This window comes from Candoia aspera, chromosome 8 (assembly GCF_035149785.1).
Source record: "Candoia aspera isolate rCanAsp1 chromosome 8, rCanAsp1.hap2, whole genome shotgun sequence".
Taxonomy (NCBI): domain Eukaryota; kingdom Metazoa; phylum Chordata; class Lepidosauria; order Squamata; family Boidae; genus Candoia; species Candoia aspera.
Window position 1 is genome coordinate 52,659,449 of NC_086160.1, and position 22,561 is coordinate 52,682,009.

At 35.4% G+C, this 22,561-nt stretch overlaps 1 protein-coding gene across 29 annotated transcripts in view; it reads right to left on the reverse strand.

Annotated features, from left to right (window-relative positions):
- The window catches only part of ANK2 (ankyrin 2), a 337,224-nt gene that overhangs the window by 45,623 nt on the left and 269,040 nt on the right, over window positions 1–22,561 (reverse strand). For 11 of the 29 annotated variants that reach the window (XM_063310220.1, XM_063310221.1, XM_063310217.1 and 8 more), the window contains 7 exons: window positions 19,148–19,292; window positions 14,530–14,632; window positions 13,926–14,029; window positions 10,612–10,653; window positions 5,056–5,280; window positions 3,372–3,470; window positions 2,118–2,272 (listed from right to left, as the gene is read on the reverse strand). In XM_063310220.1, coding sequence (XP_063166290.1) covers window positions 2,118–2,272; window positions 3,372–3,470; window positions 5,056–5,280; window positions 10,612–10,653; window positions 13,926–14,029; window positions 14,530–14,632; window positions 19,148–19,292 — 873 coding nt within the window. The remainder of the gene's footprint in view (window positions 1–2,117; window positions 2,273–3,371; window positions 3,471–5,055; window positions 5,281–10,611; window positions 10,654–13,925; window positions 14,030–14,529; window positions 14,633–19,147; window positions 19,293–22,561) is intronic. The other 18 variants (XM_063310239.1, XM_063310243.1, XM_063310227.1 and 15 more) reach the window with 5 other exon arrangements.

Sequence of the window (22,561 nt, forward strand, 5' to 3'; positions counted from 1 at the left end):
AATCATTGCTTCAGATAGTAAACACTGGAACTGCCATAGAGAAAACCTATACATTCACACTCATACCTGGACCTTTTAATGTTTCAAAAACTATTTTAAAAAAGATGTATCAGAGTCTTCCAAGCATAACCTCTGCATTAACCTGACTTCTTTCCAAGCTTCTGTGACACCCTAAAAAAAGTTGTAGCTGCTTCAAAGTACCTCATTAAAGGTAATGAAACTCTTAAGACAGCCGTATTTTTTTTCTTTTCAGGATCATGTGGAAGCTAGAAAAATAAGCTCTAATGAACAGCAGAGAGGTGCTGCATTCTTATGAGGTCAAAGCGCCTTTTCCAGATAATTTTCAAAGCATGCACAGCATACACTTCAAAGCATACACTTACATATTTACACCCCTTTTTGTTAAATGTGCTTCTGATCCTAAGAGGTGAAGCCAAAGTAGATTCAGGACTTGAGTTTCATATCAATGGAACAATTCACTAATTGCTGCTTATGTACAGCTACAGTATTTCTATTTAAAAGCTGATTTTGGATGATCTCATCCACATATTTAAGGTCATGTTAGATCTATTGTTATGTCATAATGGAACTGATGTCCAAAAGAGAAAAACAGTATGTTCAGAGAAGGGTTAGGCACTGTTTATACCTTCCGGTGTCTGGACCTACAATTCCAATTCTCCTCCTTGCCATGCAGTCTGAGGATGTGGGATTTCAAGTCCAAAATATCTGAAGGACATCAGGTTGTCTATCCAAGGAGAAAACCAAGGTTCAAATCCCTCACCTACCCATGAAACTGACTTCATGATCCTGGAAGGTAACTGTTTCTCACCTTATCCAAGCACCAGAAATATTGTGAGACTAAAGCAGGAAGAAAAACCTAAGACCTTTGAATGAAGAGTTGGATATATGTATGTTATAAAAGCAATTTCAACTTGGAAACAAAAGATTAGCTATCTAAATGCTTTATACTCCAAATCATATTTAAGAAGTAGCTTAGCAAACATCACATTAAGTTTCAAGAGATCTGTGTTTGGTTGAAAATGGCTAGAGCAACACAGCTATACTTAAGAGTATTTTACATTGTTATGAAGAATATAAAAAGATATTTTGGAACCTGTACTGATGCACATCAAGTATTATGTAATATGTTCGGAGGAGCATGATATGGTGTACAATGTGAAATTCATAATAGATTTCACGTTTGCCTTCTTATATTTCTTTAACATGTAATCACTAGTGCGATTTTTTTCAAAATAGTTGTATATAAAATACTAGTTTTAAAAATGTTGACCAATTAAACTACCCATAGTACATAATCCATGTTACTCCTAAATTTCAATTTATAATCCATTAGAATATCTATATGCTCCATTTACTGACAGTTAAGACTTCGCCATTCTGCACCTGGTTGACTTCAAAAAGCAAGCAGGCTAGACCTGGTGAATACTTAGATAGGACACCAGTAGGATATCCCTGTGCTGGGAAATCAAAACCATCCTTAAGAAGCGAGCAGGGTCACATAGTGTAGAAAACTACATGAATGTATTCATGAAGTCATAGTAGTAAAGGTAAAGGTTTCCCTTGACGTAAAGTCCAGTCGTGTCCGACTCTAGGGGGCGGTGCTCATCTCCGTTTCTAAGCCTTGGAGCCGGCGTTGTCATAGACACTTCCGGGTCATGTGGCCAGCATGACTCACGGAACGCCGTTACCTTCCCACCGAAGCGGTACCTATTGATCTACTCACATTTGCATGTTTTCGAACTGCTAGGTGAGCAGGAGCTGGGACTAGCAACGGGAACTCACCCCGCCGCACGGTTTCGAACCGCCGACCTTCCGATCGACAGCTCAGCGGTTTAACCCGCAGCGCCACCGCGTCCCATCATGAAGTCATAAGGAACTTCATTTAATGGAATTTATTTTTTATTGCATTATGCTCCCTTTCTGAAAATCCTGTTGACCTTCTAAAATATAACTATTGCCACTATTTTGAGTGCATAAGTAATTGACAGAAAATATATGACAAATTAGAATGGCTATTCCTTCCAGCTAAGTAAGCATTGGACTATAACTTTGAATTTTTTCTGTGGCTTTAAGATCTTGCGTATAAAAATATGTACCTTCATCCATTCCATTTAGTATTTCATTTAGCTCATCTTCCGTAAATTCACAGAAATGCTCTTTCCAGTTGTCCCCATTCTCACTGCGCAAAATCACCAGCTCTCTCTCTTTACCACGCAAAGCCGCAAAGTGAGGGATTTCAACAATCACAGGCCTATTACAGCAATAAATCATGTTAAAAGATTGTGACAATAGAGAAACAAACAGATAATTTTGTTTAAAGCCTGTAACAAAGAGACTTGGAACTCTGCCAGCTTCTTTGTTATTCCTTGATATGATTCTGAAAAAAGCATACTACTAGCACCTTCATCTTGCAGCTAAGGATTATGATCAGTGAGTATTGCACTTCTAGTTTTCCCTATACACAGAACCTTGCCAAAGACACAAGGATATGAATAAATATTTTAGATTTGTTTTTAAAATTTATAAAATTCATAAAATTGAAAGTTATTTTGAAGTATGGAACTGTATACAGGCATCCTTATTATAAAGAACCTACTGCTGTGTGTGTGTACATGTTAAAGAAAAATTATCTTATAATAGAGGAAAAAATAAACTACTTGAAGTAAGAGGGCATTTTTGTATTTCATTTGTATTGACTTAAATTGGCTTTTCATTTCAATTGACATTTTCAAAACTTACTTTGAATATACTGAAATAATTTATTTCAGATTATTCTACAAAAGCAAAGATTTAAAAATGCTTATTATGCACATCTGTAATACATTCTCTTAACACATGCTTTCTACTTTTGTAAATTCTATAAGCACATTGTTGTATTAATAATTTTACAATAATTGAATTATGTACAGCCATATTTATTGATCATGCTAAATGCTATGTTATATCCAATATATAACATATGTATCATACTGGGGACTATGGCGGCAAAATAATAATAACAACAACAACAACAGCAGCAATGCAACAGATTCCTTTCATTTCAGTCCAGGTTGCTTTGCTACAGACATCAAGCACATAACAGCAGAAATGACTGGTACATTCTATAACTAATATTTTCTCATGCTAAATCAAAGGTGAGGTCAAGGAACTTTAAGAAAAAGTACAAACATATCACCAAAACAAAAACCACATATCACAAGGGCTAGAAATGGTCCGCTAAAGGTTAGGAATACATACTATAAAATCATAGAAAGGACAATGTCATGGGCACAATGACATAAAAAGTAATATTGCAGAAGGAGAAGAATGGGAAGGCCAGCATCCATCAATTTGTTTTAAGTCTCTCCTACCCAAGAAATTTGGTCCCTGGAGGCCCCAGCTGTAGGATTCGGCTGACCAAACTTTCTCCCTCATTAAGTGGGGGAGGAGCCGTAGGCAGGTGAAGTTTACTGAGTACATCCAAAGCAGCAGTGAAAGAAAGAAATAAAAAAATACCTTTATGTACCTTTTTTTTTCTTTTACAGAACCCCAGTGCCACTGTCTGCTCATAGTGGAATTAGGCTAACACTGAACAGGTTTTTGCCTTTTTGTGTTTGGGAATAACCCTCATATCACAGCAATTCATGAAATAAGTCTCCCATAATTTTGAACATTATGGTTTAATCAGTAGGTTCAATGATACATTAGCATCACTTCTTGAAATTAATGGGAGCCACTCAGAACTCATGAAAAAATGCATGACAATAAGATTTGGTTTAGCAGGAAGTGTTCAGTGTCTGTGATTTCACTGTCAGGATGCCCCCCAGGAAAGCGCCAGCGGTATAAGAGGTAGCCTTTGGGAAATTGTATGAAAACTCTTTAAGATGTGACAGTTTTCATAGACAAACCTCACAAGGTTGACAAAATAATCTTGGTCATTATTACACTGGGACTAAACAGAAGAACTTAAAGTACAACTTGGCCATGGGCACTATAGATTGGGTTTGATGCCTTTTTCCTTTAAACCTTTATCTAGTTTTGAATGGAGCTTCATTGAAATTCTTGGAGCAATTCCATAGTTAAAAATGTTCATCTACTCATAGATTAAAGTTTAGGAATATTCTCGTTCCTTTGCTAAAACACAGCAACAACAAAATAATGAGGCGGTGGGTGATTGATGGTTTCACTAACCATAATGCATATCAGATTCCCTCTCAAGCCCCATCCTCTAAAACAAGGTATTATTAGAAAAACAGCTCAGACTTAAAACTGGGTTTATGGCCTTAGGTACAGTATGTCTAATTTGCTTTATAATTGATTTAAGCTGTTCCTTTTACACCTTCATCCTTTGGTTTCCAGCAAAAGCCATTCATTCTAAGCAGAGGGGTTTTCTTTTGCTCATCCACTTTTGGATGCCACCATTGATAAGGGAAAATGTTGGTAAAATAAAAGTACTGAAAATGATAGTTTCAGCAAAACAGAAAGAAAAAGAAAAATTGCTGAAACGTTTGCAGCAAGTTTGATCTTTCTGTGGGGCATTGCAATATAAAGGATAAAATGCAATCATAGAAGTGGTTCTATTGCTTCAACCCCAGAAAAATCATTGGTTTGTGCTTCCCAGGAAGTCTCAATTACTGACAAAATACCTACTGAGAGAACACAAGTTCCTTGTAAAGGGAGCATTAGCTTGTGTTGCATTTTTCAACAGGTATTACATCTATATTCATAACATTTCTACTGCTATTTTTATTTAACCTTAAAAGAGAATATGTAATTAAGTGATTGTTATAACAAAATGAGTTTTCTTTTACAGCCCAGCATGGCTTACACCAGCTGATTGCAGGAAGCGCAGTAAACCTTGACTTGTTGCTTTAAATTAAAAGGCACACAAGCTGATTGAATAATCAGATCCCATCTTGGCACTGCATAGATTATAAGAGTCAATCTTTTCACTTCGTCTGTTAAAATGCCAAGCTACCCCACACTGGCTCATCAATCAGTGAAATTATTATTTTCATGTAAGTTAGTATTGGGGATTATTAAAAAAATTCTTACCCAAGAAATTGAGCACCAGAAGGCCCAACTTCAATAAGGCGACTAGCCAGACCATCTCCTTCCACCATTGGAGGCATTGTGGCAAGTCTATGGCGTTTGACCAACCGGCAGGTAACTCGAGTTGGAGCAGTGCATTTCCGGGGTGGAATAATGATTCGAAGCCCATTGTGTCTGCAACCCCGCATAGCACCACCTCGAGCATCAACCATAAAACTGACCAGAAAACTGAAAATTGGGAAGAAAAAATAGGTGTGAAAATCAGTTATAATGTATGTTTCTAAAAATGTGACATTCAGAAGCGACAAACTTCAATTATCTGTACTAACCATACTTAATAATCAAAATTAACAATACTTATGTATATCAGTTAAGCTATAGTTAGAGCTTTCAGTTAATTGCACAGATTAAAAAATCAGAATTTTTATTATTTTTAGAGAGTAGAACCAATTAGCATAAAACTAACAAATAGGCAACTAAATAATTAAATAAATTAAATAAATTATTTAAATAATTTATATGAGTTGTAAATAGTTTAAAAGTTGTAAATAGTTTAAAAGTTGTAAATTTAACTAATAAATTAGTTAAATAATTTATATGCATTGTACTGTACAGAGAGTACTGCAGTAATATCTAGCTCTATAACTTATTCTAATGTATATATTTTTACTGTAAGTTTAATGATGCATTAGGGTTATTGTGTATAATATAAGAATTTAACAGCACTTTCAATTACTAAGAAAAACAAGAAAAATATGGAAAGTGGGAAGAAGCTTTTTCATTGTCAACTTTTGTAGGTTTTGCATCCTTGCAAGGAGTAACCTCTAGGAGGTTATAAGAGATTGGAATTCCCACTCATGTAAGGAACCTGATGCACAGTACCTATTATTTCGCACCTGTATTTTAAATGTAATTTTTTTCCAGGCAGTAAGAATAACAACAAATAAATTTGAAAACTAGCAAAATATAATGTAAAATGTACAGAAATGTGGCCATTTGTGGGTGAGAGATTTTCATTGGTGTCTTCTTGCAATTCTGCTGTTAAGGTAAAACTAATAGGTAATATAAATATTTTGTATGAAAAACAATACAGAATTTATTTCTTTGAGAGCATCTACCATGTTTTGAATTTTTTTCCAAGTCAATATCACATGCAATTATAAATAAGCATATCAATGTGGATGAAGATGAAAAACCATGATCTGCCATCTTGAAGCATGCCATGCATCCTAAATCTTTCCTATCCCTCCTCTCCAGGGATGTCTATCTCTTTACTTCAAAGTGTTCTTGCCCCTCAATATCAGTAAAAGAAAAATAAATTAGCATGTACAGTGCTCCAAGTTCATAGCTACAATGTCAACCACACTTTCTAATTTTGGGTTATCATGTAGCTATAAATATACAAGAGTTAGCCTGTCCAAAGAAAAGTGGGGAGTTGGCAACTCTACATCTTACCAAGTGCCATCAGGTATCCAGCAAGAGCACTTTATTTCAAGTTTCAAAGTGAAATGGACTGTGCTCACTGTAGGCCAACAATTTTGAAGTATAAAATTGTACTGAGAACAAACAACGTAATGTTAAGGAGGAATGCATGCACTGGTGGTTTTAATAAGGAAATAATATATTAGCTAAACCTTCATTTTCGTTTTTTTGTGCTTTATTCTTTAAGGTATTTTAATTCTGTTTTGGGCTTTGGGGGGTGAAAAGTAAGTCTCATGTTGATTAATGGGGGTTAGGTTTCCCTTGACGTAAAGTCCAGTCGTGTCCGACTCTAGGGGGCGGTGCTCATCTCCGTTTCTAAGCCTTAGAGCCGGCGTTGTCCGTAGACACTTTTCCGGGTCATGTGGCCAGCATGACAACACGGAACACCGTTACCTTCCCGCCGAAGCGGTACCTATTGATCTACTCACATTTGCATGTTTTCGAACTGCTAGGTTGGCAGGAGCTGGGACTAGCAACGGGAGCTCACCCCGCCGCGCGGTTTCGAACCGCCGACCTTCCGATCGGCAGCTCAGCAGTTTAACCCGCAGCACCACCGCGTCCCTTTAATAGGGGTTAATTCCCAATAAATTTGCCTGAGACTCCCATATTTACTTCCAAATTTCTATCAGTTGTCTTTTTCTAACAGTCAGGGTTATGCAATTATATGTGCTAGGCATGATGATATAACGAAATTGCATATAATCAAATCCTTGATTTAGCAATTCTTAACATTTCTGAATAATCATAAATATTATGTAACAATTACAAGGTGAAAGTAAATGTTGCACTTGTCCCAAGTATCTATCTCTGTCTTTTATACTACACTGTTCCCCCACCCCCAAAATAAAATAATGTTCAAAGATTCAAAAATTTTGTTAGATCTCAAAATCTCCCAAGATTCTGCTTGAGAACACCAAATCTTGTACAAATTCACTAAAAACTCACAGGAGTTTTGGTGCATTTCCAGATTCCAGCTTATTTACATGTCATTGCAGAGTATTTCATAATAATATCCAGTCTCTGGAAAAGATTGCCCATGAATAGGCTAATTCAATAGCTACTGGAAAGGGACTCTGTGTGCGTGTGTGTGTTGGCTTTGAGCAGAACATTTTCTTCGCCATGAGACAAAAAGGCCTTTTTTATATTATTCAAACCCTAAAACAGTAGAACAGCAGGAGGCTTCAGAATCTACGGCAAAACATACCCTTCTCTCCCATTTTTGTAGTGAGCACTCACATACCCTTAAAACCTATATACAGAGAAATGCTAAATTTCACAATTTCAGGCTTATAGTCTACATAAGCCAGGCAAACCTAATTCCCTGGATTGTGCACCTTTTCATCAGTCTTCTCAATTCATTAAATTGCTCCTGTTAATGGAATCAAATGACGAGGCTATTCAAGGCAGAATAATTCAGATAAAAATCTCGCACTTTTCATAAATGGCACACTTTTGGATGAAGCAGGAAAGGTAAGGAATTTTCTAAAATTCTACCAATTATTTGAGATTGTTCCCGGATATTTCAATTTCAAACCTGCAAAATGTGCTTTTTCATCTTTTACAGTTTTAAAATGTATCTCATTATACACACTAAAGTTCCTATACAATTAAACATTTACATTTAAATTAGTACATTTCTCCCACAAAACAGCTTTCTGGGAGGACTATCAAAAGAAAGGATAAAACTCTGCAGAGCTGAGCGCACTGAAGATTGTTGAGAAGGATGCGACGTATGGAAAAACATAAAAAATATTTATATACATAAATATAAACTAGATGCTTTATAGGACTAAATATGATTTTCACGCAGAGGTAATCATAGCCAATTAACTATGGATGCACACTTTTTGCCAGTGTGTGTGTGTGGAGGGGAGGAATAAAACACTCTATGCATAGTGAGTTCAGATATAACAGTTAGTCAGACAAGTAGACATGCTTGTCACAATAAAGATGGAAAGAACAATCCTTAATAGAGTATTCCACAATACTCCCGCACCAGAATTGTATTGTACTGACCATGTCAGGCAGGAAAAAAGGGAAACAGCATCAACCAGTTAGTCAAGAGTGTGAAAACTAAACAGTTTGAGTAATTTGCTTCAGCATTTCTCAAGCATGTAAATAATAATAGGGCCAAAGCAGATATTCTGTGTTTTAAAGACACAGCAAAATGAAAAGAAAATGGCTACTTAAACCCTAATGAGAGCTGTTGTTTTTAAAAAAAAACAACAATTGAATATAATCCAAACTGATTGTTCAAACAGTAAGACTGGATTTCCAGCTTATAAATATATAGTCTATGTATAGTCACATATATTTTTATATAAATCAGATTTTCACTAAACTCTTATTGGATGTGGGCATATGCATGTTAGAGCTTATGAAGAAAAGCTTAACTGGGCTGATGGTATGCAATGCACACACTTGATAATCACTTCTTTTTGTCGAGTAATATTTAACTGAAGATTAACTGATTTTCTTCCTTCAGAAATGTTTCAAATTATCAAAATAAATCTACTTTAAAAACAAGCTATAGTACTTTAAATAGCCAAATTCCAGTAGCCACAATTCTTTTACAGTACAGACACACAAACTAAAAAGACTACATTTTGGTCCTTTTGAAGGCTTCCTACAAGAACGTTAATAGATAATTTTATTGCTGTCCTATGAAGAAAATCTTAGATCAAATGGACTGAATTAGTCTCCTACACTAAATAATGAAGAGCATCAAGGAAATAAAGCATCTTAAAGTGAGTAAATAAAAAGTATGGTAGAAGAAAGAATGAAAAAGGAAGTTAGCATTAAAATGAAATTATATAGAAGTTCACCTGCTGTTTTCATGGTCAAAGCATGGAGAGGAATGGCTGCAACAGAAGAGATAATTTAGCAAAACTAAACAAAAAAGAATGAATGAATGAGCAAATGAAATCAAACCAGTCAGAAAAGATGTCTAACTACAAATGGAATGATGAAAAATATTAAACATAAATTATGAAGAGCATATGCAGTAGCAAGAAATATTCCTTTGTAACCTCCTTTAAATGGGAATATTACTCTTACCCCTAAAATCATGTAAACACGCTTTTTCATATGAATGTTCTAGGAAGTCCATAGATGTCTAGAATCTGCTTGCTAGCCATATTTATTGTGGACATGTTTCAGTCCACGTTATTGGCATATATATAGTGAAAGAACTTTTCTGACAATCACCCATCAGCTGAACAATATTTGTTTGCTTCCATTAGATAGGGTAGTAATGCTTTAATTAATCATGAGATATCTTGCTAAATAATGTGCTAAATTTTTAAAGAACCAATTACATTGAAAAAAACAAAGCACAACTGCAAGAGCAAACTGCCAAGATCTGCACAAGTAACTGCACAATTAAGTAACTTATAGCACAATCCTATGCTTGACTGCTAAAAGTTCAGTGTTCAACTGAGTTCAATGAAAGTTACCTCTAGGCAGCCATATCTGCTTGTAACTTCTGCACTTAAGTCAGTGGGGTTTAGTGATAATGGAGAAAATTCTTATACCCCCTTTTTAAAATCCATTTTCTAAAAAATCTACTCACTAGATTTAATTGTACATATCAGTTCCTTTTCATGTTGTATTCCAGATTTACTTCTCTGAAAATATTTTGTATTTATTTTTTTTTCAAATTCTTTGCTTATATTTGGACAATGTTTTATGAGATCTTTTTCTCAGTGTCTTTTCTCCATAATTTTAGTTCAATGCTATCTGCCACTATTTCCCTAATCCTTTTCCATTCTAGGTTTATTGCAACATACAACTTTCCTGTTCATAGAAAAGAGGAACATTTTTTTTCATTTCTTTCTTCCATTGTACTGATCTAAAATTAGTAAATATGTCATTTAAATTTTGTGTATTTATCTTGCAAGACTTGACTCTAACTTTAAATAAGAGTTTCAGAAACTTTTTCATTATACATATGTTACAAGTTTGTAAATTTACTTGATTTAATATTTTTTATAAAGCTTGGTTTCTAGTGGCTAGGTCCTGTTTCTATTAATCTTTGTGATGATACCATATTAGGTAAAAGCAAGAAATATCATTTACCTTGTTAGCAATGATCCAATCTCCTTTTTGGAAGACAGGCAGCTAAGAATAACAACTCTAATTATTTATCAGTTTTAAGTACTGGTTCCCTCCATATACCCCCCACCAAAAAAAAAAAAAACCAATCAACTGACACAAAATTTGAAAATTTTCTCAGGAAATCATTCTTGGACTAGTTTTTCTACAACTAAAGATATTCAGAAAAAATATACAGTTTGAAATTTACTATTACAATAATTATTATAGATCAGTATGTATATGCGCTCTCTGTTGCTAATTGAATGGGATCACTCAGTCCAGAATCCTCTTGAAAGAAAGACAGAACAGACCAGCAGTTTAATCTGCATAATAGAGACTGCGCATATATTTTCATGTGCAAGCCATGTATGTGTACAGATTGTATGGATAAAGCCTATGCACAAGCAGCTTGTTATAAACTGTAAAGACTACAATTATGCAAAGTGGAAGACAATACTATAGAAGCAATCCCACTCTATCTTTAATGTATTATTGTATACATTCTTTTAATCATATGACTTTAATATGTCTGAACATAAGATCTTCTCTTTGATCCAGCATTTTGCTCTAAATATAAAGTATAATATATGAATGGGGCTTAAATACTTGGAAAATGTTCTTTTCCCATAGAGGTAACTAACTTAAGTCAGCATTGCATTTTTAATTGAATAAATAAATAAACTGAATACACTGAATACACTGAATTCATTTTCCATATAAATAACATACACATAGCCCTCCCAAAGATGTATCTGCATACATTATCTTTTCCAATGAGTTAACTGTAAGCTATGCATAGAAAAGAATTGCTAGTAAAAAGGCTGATGATTGTCATGCTATCTTAAGAGAAAACTTACAGCTGTCAGCCATGAAACAATTTATGTGCAGCATATGTCAGTAATGCAACAAAAGCTTTTGCCTCTAACTTTGCTGCCAGTCATTTCAAACCAGCCATTTGTCTAAATTGATTATAGATACAAGGCTGTAAGAAGGAAAATGTGCAGGACATCAAACTGGAATTGGTAATCTAAACAGCGTAAATGAAATTTTATCTTTTCAAATTGTAGCAATATTAAGGCGAATCTGAAGATCACTTACAAGTTTGTTTAAAGAGGCATAATGATGATATTTGCCCCTCACATCCGCCCAATTATTTCAGTTTGGTGAAAAATTCTCATTAAATTAAATGTTTGATCACACATTATTTATGAAAATGTTTTCTGTTTTTTATATTTTTTTAAAATATTATATATATATATAAATATATATATAAATATTAATATATATAAATATATAAATATAAAATATATTTATTTATTTTTCAAATTTCTATTACCACCCATCTCCCCCAAAAAGGGAGACTCTGGGCAGTTTACACTAAAATCAACAATTAAAACCATAAAAATACAAATTACAGTATAATAAACCAATAAATAGGAATAAAATAGATACAAAATCCAAGGGGCAAAGATCTTATTCATTGGGGAGAGATCTACAGTGCTAGCCACCCCCAAGAAGAACTGTTGCCCCTCCCACCCCAGGCAAGGTGGCAGAACCAGGTTTTCAAGTTCTTCCAGAAGGCTGGGAGTGAGGGGGCCTGCCTCACCCCTGGGGGCAGAATGTTCCAGAGGGCAGGTGCCAGTGCAGGGAAGGGCCACCTCCTGGACCCTGCCAAGTGGAATATCCTTACCAGCAGGGTTCGCAGCATGCCCTCTCTGCATGACTGGTGGGACAGGTCAATGTTAAGGGGATGAGATGGTCCCTCAGGTAACCTGGCCCCATGTCATGTAGGGCTTTAAAGGCCATAACCAACACCTTGAATTAGACCCAGAAGCAAACTGGTACGCAGTGCAGCTCACACATCAGTGGTGTCACATGTGCCAATCTTGGGGCACCAATAACTGCCCGCGCGGCCACATTCTGGACCAGCTGAAGCTTCTGGATACTCTTGTACAGCACATTGCAATAGTCTATATGGGAGATGACCAGGGCATGAGTGACTGTTCGGAGGGCATCTTTATCCAGGAAAGGCGTAACTGGCACACAACACGGAGTTGCGCAAAGGCCCTTCTGGCCATGACTGCCACCTGCTCTTTGAGCAGGAGTCGTGAGTCCAGAAGGACCCCCAAGTTATGCACCAGGTCTGAATGGGGCAGTGCAACCCCATCCATAACTAAGGATGATAACTTCCCAAATACAGAGGAGCCATCAACCCACAGCCACTCCATCTTACCAGGGTTCAGCTGAAGCCTGTTGTTCCCCATCCAGACCCCCACAGTCCCCAGGCACTGAGGGAGGGCAGCCACCGCATCACTTACCTCACCCGGGATGGAGATGTATAACTGAGTATCATCAGCATACTGATCTCATCTCTTAAAAAAATACTTTTAAGCTAAAAAATATTTTTAGCTTAAAATATTTACATGAAGCATCTTTTTAAACTTTCTGTGGTTAAATCTCATTCCAAAGGTTGGCACCTTGATACTTCTACTAAAACCCAATATGGATGGGTTTCATTATCACTTCATTAGAGAGCAGTTTCATATCCACACAGATATAGGTTATGAAGTTGCTTTCTCTGCTGAAGTGAAAAAAAATATGTTTTAGTTTCAAGAACTTTTAACAGCTGAAGAATTAGGACCATATGTTTATCATATGTAGGATCACTCCATATAGAAATTCAGGAGATATAACCTGTGCCACACAGGTCCATTGAGTCTAGTTCACAGATAGCTTCTGCACATGCAGATGTCTTAACATAATGTCTCATGGTTTTCTCCCCATTGAAACTTAAATCTAAAAACTGATCTGATCAAACCTGGTAAAATAATAAATGCCAGAGCCATTAAGTATTATAGCAAAAGAGTCAGAACACTGGATACGATTTATTAGCTAGTATAAAACCGTACCATTCCAAACCTATTGACACTTTAAGCCCAAATATTTTCATTATCTAGTATTATATAAGTTGTGAGCCATAACCTGCCAAGATAAGAATTTCAGCAGTTCATAAGAATATTTAGGAGTTTGATGTCTGCCTTATTGTATGTTCACATTATCACTTTAAATCAATTTCAAACAGGTTTAACTGTGATGACCCATAACAAATAATGTCTTGTAACCATAAAGCCATTAGGGAATCAAAAAAGGCTTTTCAGAATTTTTAAGGAAGATGTCGTAACAAACATGGTTGAAATTCAAAGTAGGGTTGAATACCTTAATTAAGATTATTTTGCATTAAGAAAATATATTACTAAAAGGTACATCCAAAGAAAATATTAGTACAGATTACTCACCCAGAATGAATAGGGCTAGCAGAAAGAGTGATATTGTCCAGGTTATCAGGACTCCAACTTAAGCGGTATGAATTTCTCTCACCTTCTTTAGCTAATGCAGTTACCTGTAAAAGCAGAAAAATATGTTTTTTTTTTATAGTGCATTGTCTCTAATCAGCTCACTAAAATATTTTCTACATTTGTATAAAATATAGATTATTTTAGATTATTAAAACCCATGAGGTAGAATATTAGGAAAAAACTAATAATAATATTTAATTATATTAGAGACCTATTACAATAACCTTAGGGTTGTAATACAATCCCATTCATGACCACTCAGAATAAGCCAAATGCATCTTATTCCTAGATAAATGTATACAAGGCTGAAGCCTTAAACCTTCAGAAATACTATTAGACTCTTTTGATAGCAAATTTTTAAAAGTATCAAGTTTTAACGAAAATTCTATACAGTAGCAAAACTTTTGTTTTTAGCATTCTAGTGTTCTGTAATCTATTATCCAATCATTTTCTAATACTCTTTTTCAAATCCCTTTCTGTAGAAAAAAGATCATTATAAAGCAATATACTAACTAGATCTTCAAAATAACCTGAGACATCTTACCTGGTGGCTTGGAATAATGATGGTGTCATCAATCATAGTGCTGTCTCTCAAGTACGAGGTATGGCTCAGTGTACGGGACCTGTCTGAACTGAAGGATCGCAGGCTGGTAGATTGGTATTTGGGCAACATTTTCAGCAGTTGTGATGGTGTTGTGAAGATAGGATTATGAGCAAAGCAAAGGAGTGAAAAAAGCTTGCTATTAGCAAATAGTGTAACTTCCAGGGGAGATTATTTAAATATACCCTCCGTATTCCTTGGAGTTAAGTCATGCTCTGGTTTTTTTGTCCAATGCAAATGAACAGAATCACAGTATGTTCAATTTTCTGCTAAGAAATACATCATGCATGTTCTGTGACTTATCACTCCTACATATTCTTTCTTTTTCTGATAGAAAAATCCATTATTTGTCCTTCAAGACATGAGGGAATTGTTCTAGAGGAAAAACAGAAAGAGTCCCCTGGAAGGTACAAAGAAAGGGGCCAGCCAACTGCTGTTATTGTTGTGCGAGATTCTTCTCTTATACGCAACAGCATTTACAAGTACAGTAAGCAACGACAACCATTACTTCTCACACACACACAAAGCTATAGAAAACCATTTGCTGAAGCAATGACAGATGCGAAGCAAAAAAAAAAAAGCAATTTACATACAACTAAAAGCCTAACTATGAGCCTAACTGGCCTAAGTTTTGCCATTTTGAAAACCAAAATACAAATACATTAAGCCCTCTGTGATTTCTACATATTTATAGAATATATATTTCAAATACTGATTTTGAAGCTTCTGTCATTGGAATAATTACCAGATGATAATTCACATCTTTCTAATTGCCTAGAATCATTGTAAACTTAAGGTTTCAAATATGGATAAGCATTAAAATATTATCTAAGCAACACAATTTACTACTTCATCATGAACTATCTACAGATTCTTCACGTCTATATACAATGCAAAATTTTGCATGAATTGTAGAAAATACATATAATGCTTCTATTTTAATCTGTGGCCAGTGACATGTATAAACCTCTTCTAATTTTGAATGAAACCAGACACAACTGACTTTAATAAGTGGATTGATTTCAGGCAACAGAACACAAATTCATGTTCTGAAGTTTTCAGAAAATAAATTTTCTTCTTTCTTTCTCTCATCTCTCCCTCCAGTACACTTGGACAAGATATGGGAAAACTGCTGCTGACATAAATCACATTTTCCCTTATGTAAATAAAACCAGTTAAATAAGTTTAGAATGGCAAGTTTAATCGGGAGAGATTAGAGAGAGACAAAACTAGTGTAATTATTTTCTTGTATTCATCATTTTTTCACTCTTTTTTTTTTCATGTCAGAAGCACCTACCAAGGCGCTTCTGTATTGAAAGGATTTGCCGGTGACGTCACCGTTGCCTGGAGGATGCCCGAGGGGGCTCCTTTCATGTCCCTGTTGTTTTCCCACTGAAGTGGTACCTATTCATCTACTTGCATTTGCATGCTTTTGAACTGCTAGGTTGGCATGAGCTGGGACAAGTTGATGGGAAACTTCATCACATGGCTCATGCTCTCAGGGTTCGAACTGCCAAGCTGCCAACCTTAATGGTCCTCTGACTCAGCATCTTAACCACTGAGCCACCACAGCCCCATATTTTTTCACTGAGATATTATTTTGTAACAAGAGTATATTAGACATGTGGCTTATATTAGTTATGTCAGTGTGGCTAATTCCACCCAGGAATGGTTAGGAACAAAGGATTAAATTTTCTGTCCCATGCTATGATCCTGACTCAGTTAAAGAGTCCCCATGACTCTCTGCTATTTCTTAAAATGAAAGATAAAAACCATAACAGATCATTATTCTTAAATCTATGAAACTATGGTGGGTAGTTAAATTGCCTGTGATAGCATTCAGTTTTACTCTTTAAATAAGCAAATTTTAAGTAACCGGCGCTTTCTTTATACATCCTTGAACACTAGAAGCAGTGACATAAAAGGCTGGCAAAAGAAGTCCGTTACAGCTCTGTTAATGAAGTATTCCAATAAGTAACAAGCATTCATATATAAGGTTTATAAAACTAATATTATGTGTTTTTAAGGACAGCATTTGACTACTTCTAGAGGTTGTAAAACAAAGCCCAAAATACTTGCTTAGTACATACTGGAGAATGGGAGATGTAAGTAAATACAGGGCCCTTAGTTCAAAATAGGGACTTTGCCACTAGAGGCTACAAAGATGGTAGAAATGTTTGATAATTTTGGAGAAAAAAAGAAGAGTACCTTCTTCTTTATAATCCTACATAATACAAAATTAAGAATGCACTGTTGTCATGCTTGAGGTAAACTTGATCTGACAAAAAAACCCTCTGTTCATTCTATTATTTTATTCATCTGCTTCAAAACACACTATTACTTTATCAATATCTTTCTTCTTATATACTACTGTATATAAACAGGGAGCAAACCCCACCCTCACTAGCACTGATGATGTTACCTAGTTGGGTAATGAAACGTCTGCAAGCAAACAACCAAGCTCAGGGAGCACCAAGGACTCCACGTCTTTCTTCTTTGCAACCCATGAATTTTTTGAGGCAGCACAAAAGCAGCACATAATCTACTGCACTGATAAAGGACATTTTTTTTCTGCAGTCATTGATGCTTTCCCCAACAACTCATTCTTATTCCATCATACACAGAGCAAATATGCTCTCTTCATCTTATTTTTTTCTTATCTATTTCTTATAGATTTCATTTAGCTCAAAGAGGTTCTTCCTGTCTTTCTATCGTGACAATTATATCAGAACAGAAAATGTGTCATAGTACAGTATCCATCATTCTTCCCCACCTAAGAAGTAATTTAGCTATTAGTAATACACATTCATTGTGGCATTTTCTGAAGCTGATTTTTAATTAGCACCTTTCTAGATGTCATTATGGAGCATGATAAAGCTTTGGTTGAGATAATTACTAACTGCAGTCAGAACAGATTTTAGTTGTCCTGTAATCTTCACAAATTCTAAAATATAAACCTTTTCTTTGGCAAGCTTACAAAATGGAATTGGAGAGAAAATGATAGATGTCATTAGGGAGAACAGAAAGCATTGTTTTCAGGCCTCATAATACCTACCTGGGCATAGTGCTATTGAAAGCATACAAAGGAAGGAAACAGAAATAATAAACATGGAACACTTGAAAAAAATCCCCATAGATGCTAATAATTAAAATGAAACAGTTCCAGAAATGTGGTTGTGTCAGTGGACTAAAGGTATGAAATGTCCCATAGTGGAAGCCAAGTGGCATATTCAAGCTTTGATTTCCGTAATAATGATCCACTTACAAAGCAAGGTCATTTCTCGAGGCTTCATATATTAATATGAAAATGTGGGTGGCGATCTTGGCTGGAAATTCTGAAAGGTACAGCGCAAGTATATCTGGAGCATATGGACTGTCTTGCCTCTTATGTAACCACTGTATATAGGAGCCTGCCGAAGTGCTTAGGTAAATATAATTGGGCTGTACAAAACTTTTGAAGGAGACACTTCACAATATGTAGGAGCATAAACTAATTTAGAGCAGTTAAAGCAGCTGCATCTTTGTAAATCTCACACGCCTGTTTTGTATACTGGTCTAGGCTAACTCCACAAACCTGTTCATGCACAATCACTGTGTTTCACTGGGAAGCTGATTCTAACAAATGTGCCTAAAAAGTATTTGAAATAGTTACCCTATATAGTGACTTCTTTCTAGAGTCTTCCCCAACCCTAAGCATCTTGTAAAAGCCTTCTGGCATGCTTTATTTTGATGTGATTTTGTTCCATGATGTGAAGGAAAATTGACAGGATGAAATTTTATTATTCATGTTATTCTCATCTGTTTTTTTACAATACTAGATAGACATTACATTTTTTAATCCAACAGAATTTATTAGAATGAGAGTACTAAACATGTAAATTATTATACATGCTTTTTTGGGTACACAGTCAGATCTTTATGTATAAGCCTATTTTTACTTATACAATGAAATCAGTGGTGTTGTACTTTCATTTTTAATAATATAGGATGGAATTTTATTTTAAAATCCTCTGCTCTGAATATTTTTGATAATCCACGTTAAGTCCCTAAATTAAGAAATCTACTGTCACATAAAGAAGAAAGTACTCTGTTTTTATACTGTCTGATTGCACAGTTCTGAAATTAAAAACCCTGCACTGGTTTGTTTCAAGAGATCTACCTTTATCTATGAGTTTCTAATGCAAAAGACAAAGGCATTTTCATAATTTACAATGCAAGCACTGCTTTATATATTGTACTCCTTAGATAGTTCTTTTGTTCTATGGTAAAAAATGTTCTTCTTTTATAACCTGTTATCTAAAAGGCAGAGCTCCCAGAAACTTATAAAAGAGCAAATACACTTTTAAAATTGTTATTGATAATATCTTTTCCAGTGGAGTTTATCCTTAACGAAGAATGTTCAATTTAAATCTCTCCTGAGTATTTTTTTGGTCCATGACTTTTAAGACATAAAGCAGGTCTATTTCAACCCAAACACTCATCTACATTTTGAGTAGCTGCTCAAAAAAAGAATACAGATAATCACAGTAGGGAAATTCTTTCATTGTTCATGAAGTGGTACCTGTCAGAGTGGCCTCCTTCCATGCTGTACCTCAGGTAGTTCATGCCATCTAAGAACTGGCTGCTAGGTAAGGAATCATCACCTAGTTCCTTCAGATCTTCAGGTCTAAGATATTCTCCCCCATCTCCTGTCATTGTGTCATCACCTTCAGCCAATACACAAATTCCCAAAGTCAATCAGCAATAGAATTCTTTCGGCACTCAAATGAGACACATATAAAACAGACATGGTTACTGTCACTCTTGAGCACAGCAAGCACAAAAAGTTAATACATCTTAAGGAACCACTGGTCAGTTACATAGGATGGAATCAATATAAGCTTTTTACAAATCACATATAATGATTCCTTGTCTTTTGCCATGGTAAATAGTATTGGCAGGACTAATTTTATGAGTTTTACTTCACTTCTTCAACTCAGCTGGACTCTGGCAGAATCTCTGAATATGTTTCCACATAAGAACAGGGATGTTGTGTCTGTATAATGCTATATGCCATATTTCAATCATTACTGTCGTATCATTAATGTCTTCTTGGTGGAACTCTCTGCCTCATCAGGCTAAGTTGGCACATTCTCTGAAATTCTTTTTTTAGAAAGACATTTGTTGTATAGGGAATGTAAATCTTAACCATTAGTTACAACCATTATCTGCTTTAATTATTTAAGTCTTTTTTTATAATTGTTTAATCAATGTTTGTCCTATATCATTTTTATATCAGATGTTGATATAAACTCTAAGTAGAACACAAGGACTTGAAGGACAGAAATAAGAGTTTCAAGAGGAATATAGGAATATGGAGTAAACAGAAATGAACATTCTAGGCAAATAGAATTTATATTAGCAATGTAGACAGATTCTAAGAAAAACTTGTTCAGGCTATATATGGGTCTATATAGCCATAGCATTTGTTTATTGATAGACTGATTTCAATTTATATGGCTACCCATCTCATTGTGATGACTCTGGGCAGCTAACAGCTAAAAAACCAACATAATAAATACCACAATAATAAATACGGCTTTGTATTATCTGCTTTAATAGAGGCTCTCCAAGATCACATGCAGTATTCTTTTCCACGACTTGCTATCTAATTTATTTATTTATTTATTTTTCAAATCCCGCCTTTATTATATTTATAAATAACTCAAGGCGGTGAACATACCTAAAACTCCAATCCTTCTAAATTCAAATGCCAGGGACTGAACCTGCAATCATACAGAGCATCATGTCTATAACTGCTCCATGGCCTCTCCCATACAGAAATAGGCTGAGTTCTGTGAAATACTTTCACATTTCCTAACAATGTAAGAGATATATACTACATGTATTTTCTGGGGAATTAAGAATGGGCTCACTGACACATCTGAACCCTACTGATTTCAATAAGGCCATGTGTGACATATTTGGGAACTAGCGTATGATGAATAAGGAAGCTACAGCATATAAATGCTAATAGAACATGAAAAGATCTTAACTAAGAACTTAAGCAAAAGGATGATGTCTGTTACTTGGATTACTTTTCTCATGCAATAATCTTCCTCTAAGCTAGAAACAGCCCTTCCATTAAGTGGTTTCCATCTAAGTAAACATATATTCAGTGATGGCTAATCTGCACTTCCTGCTTGCCCTAGCACATGGCTGTTTCACTTACTCACTGGGAAGATGACTTCCACATGAGTTTTCTGGATCCGCATCAAATTGTGACTGCCTGAGCACGGTAGTCCAGTTTGCCTGTTGTGACTCTTTCTATTCTGATATAGAACAGAAATGCCTCCATTTGTATTGATCAGTTTATGCTCTAGCAGTCCTTCCTCTCTGTTTTTGATGGCCATTCCATGCAGGGCTGCCTGGCATGAAAGGCTGAACCTTTGTTTTACAAGTTCAGCAGTGGAATGGTGAAATGCAGGTCCTTCCTTTGGTCTTTCAATTTCACTGGAGAAATATACTGTATAAGAATTTTGCCAGGTTTCCCCTTCTAGCCAGAGGGACAGAAAAACTTGCTGAATTTTTCACCAATCCTCAAAAGTCAGGAGAGGAAGGAATTGAAATCTGGAAAAAGATTTCTAAAGCTGCCTTTGTTTCACCTACTCACTGGGATGACTTCCATGTGAGTTTTCTGGATCCACATCAAACTGTGACTGCCTGAAGCAGGCTAGTCCAGTTTGGTATACAGTATCCAATGAGGACAAGCACCTGAAGGCTGCAGTGCAAAAAGGCACTAAGGCAGGGAAATTAATAAGCAAACAAAATTTCAGATTACTTTTAAAATAAATAATAAAAGTAAGACTAAGTACAAGAACTATGTAAGAAAACAACTTAATATTCCTTATCTAGTGATTGTTTTTTATCTGTTCAATTGTGTCCAATTCTAATCTTAATCTAGCTCTTAATCTAGTGGTTAAGTCTATATAATTAACTTTAAATCGATTAATCCCTGATAATGCTTGCAGATAAAGAAAGATACAGGAAGGAGACCCTTCTTCTGTGGTAGTCAGAAGCCCTCTATATAAATAATAAATATTTGCTTATGTAAATACAGAACTACATGGTGAAACCAATTAGCTCCACTCCACTGTTGCGCAGGTGGCATAGACCATCCCTTTCACATCCATCTCTACAGTGCAAGCATTTTCAAAGATAAGATTCCTGTTCCTATGATAAGCACAAAGGGCCCTTTTCAGTACATTTTTGAGTAGCACATGAAGCCATCGGAACTGATGATGTGATAACAGTACTATCTTCTTGCCCATCAGGCAAATGTTAGTTAACGGTTAAATAGGGCATTATCTTCAAGACCGTGAGAATTCTATATTGAAAACATTACAGAAATCAGTAGTTCTGGATTTGGCTATCTAGTTTTCTTTAAAAGGAATCGATGCCTGTGCCACTCCTGTCTCAAGCAACACTCTTATGGAGAATGGAAGTTTAAGCAATTCAGAATTTTACAGTATTATTCTACTTGTGAATTTTGTAACCATAGCTACCATTCAGCTCAGAGTTTTGAAAAATATTACCTCACTGCTTTCAAGAGCCATGATGTCTGGCTCAAGGCCTAAAGAATTAGGAGTTAAGTAATTACAGATGAACATCATATTATGTCAGCCACACATAACTCTGAGAAGCACATAGGGAAACTAGGAAATGAAAGGCAAGAACATCTGCTTCTGCTTCGTGATGAGAAATGAGGCTGCCAAATGCGACAGTTTACAACTGTCTCTGTGGATCTTTTGAAAAGGGAAAAATAAATGCATTGCAGATTTTAATATTTTGCATGTGATAACTCTAGAATTTTTAGAAAACTGTTTTATTGAAAATGTCAATAGGGTCAATAGTTACCTGCTTTTAATGCCAGATCTATCAAATTAAGAGTCTCCAGGAGCTACACAATCCCAATATTGCATGAAATTCCTTTCCT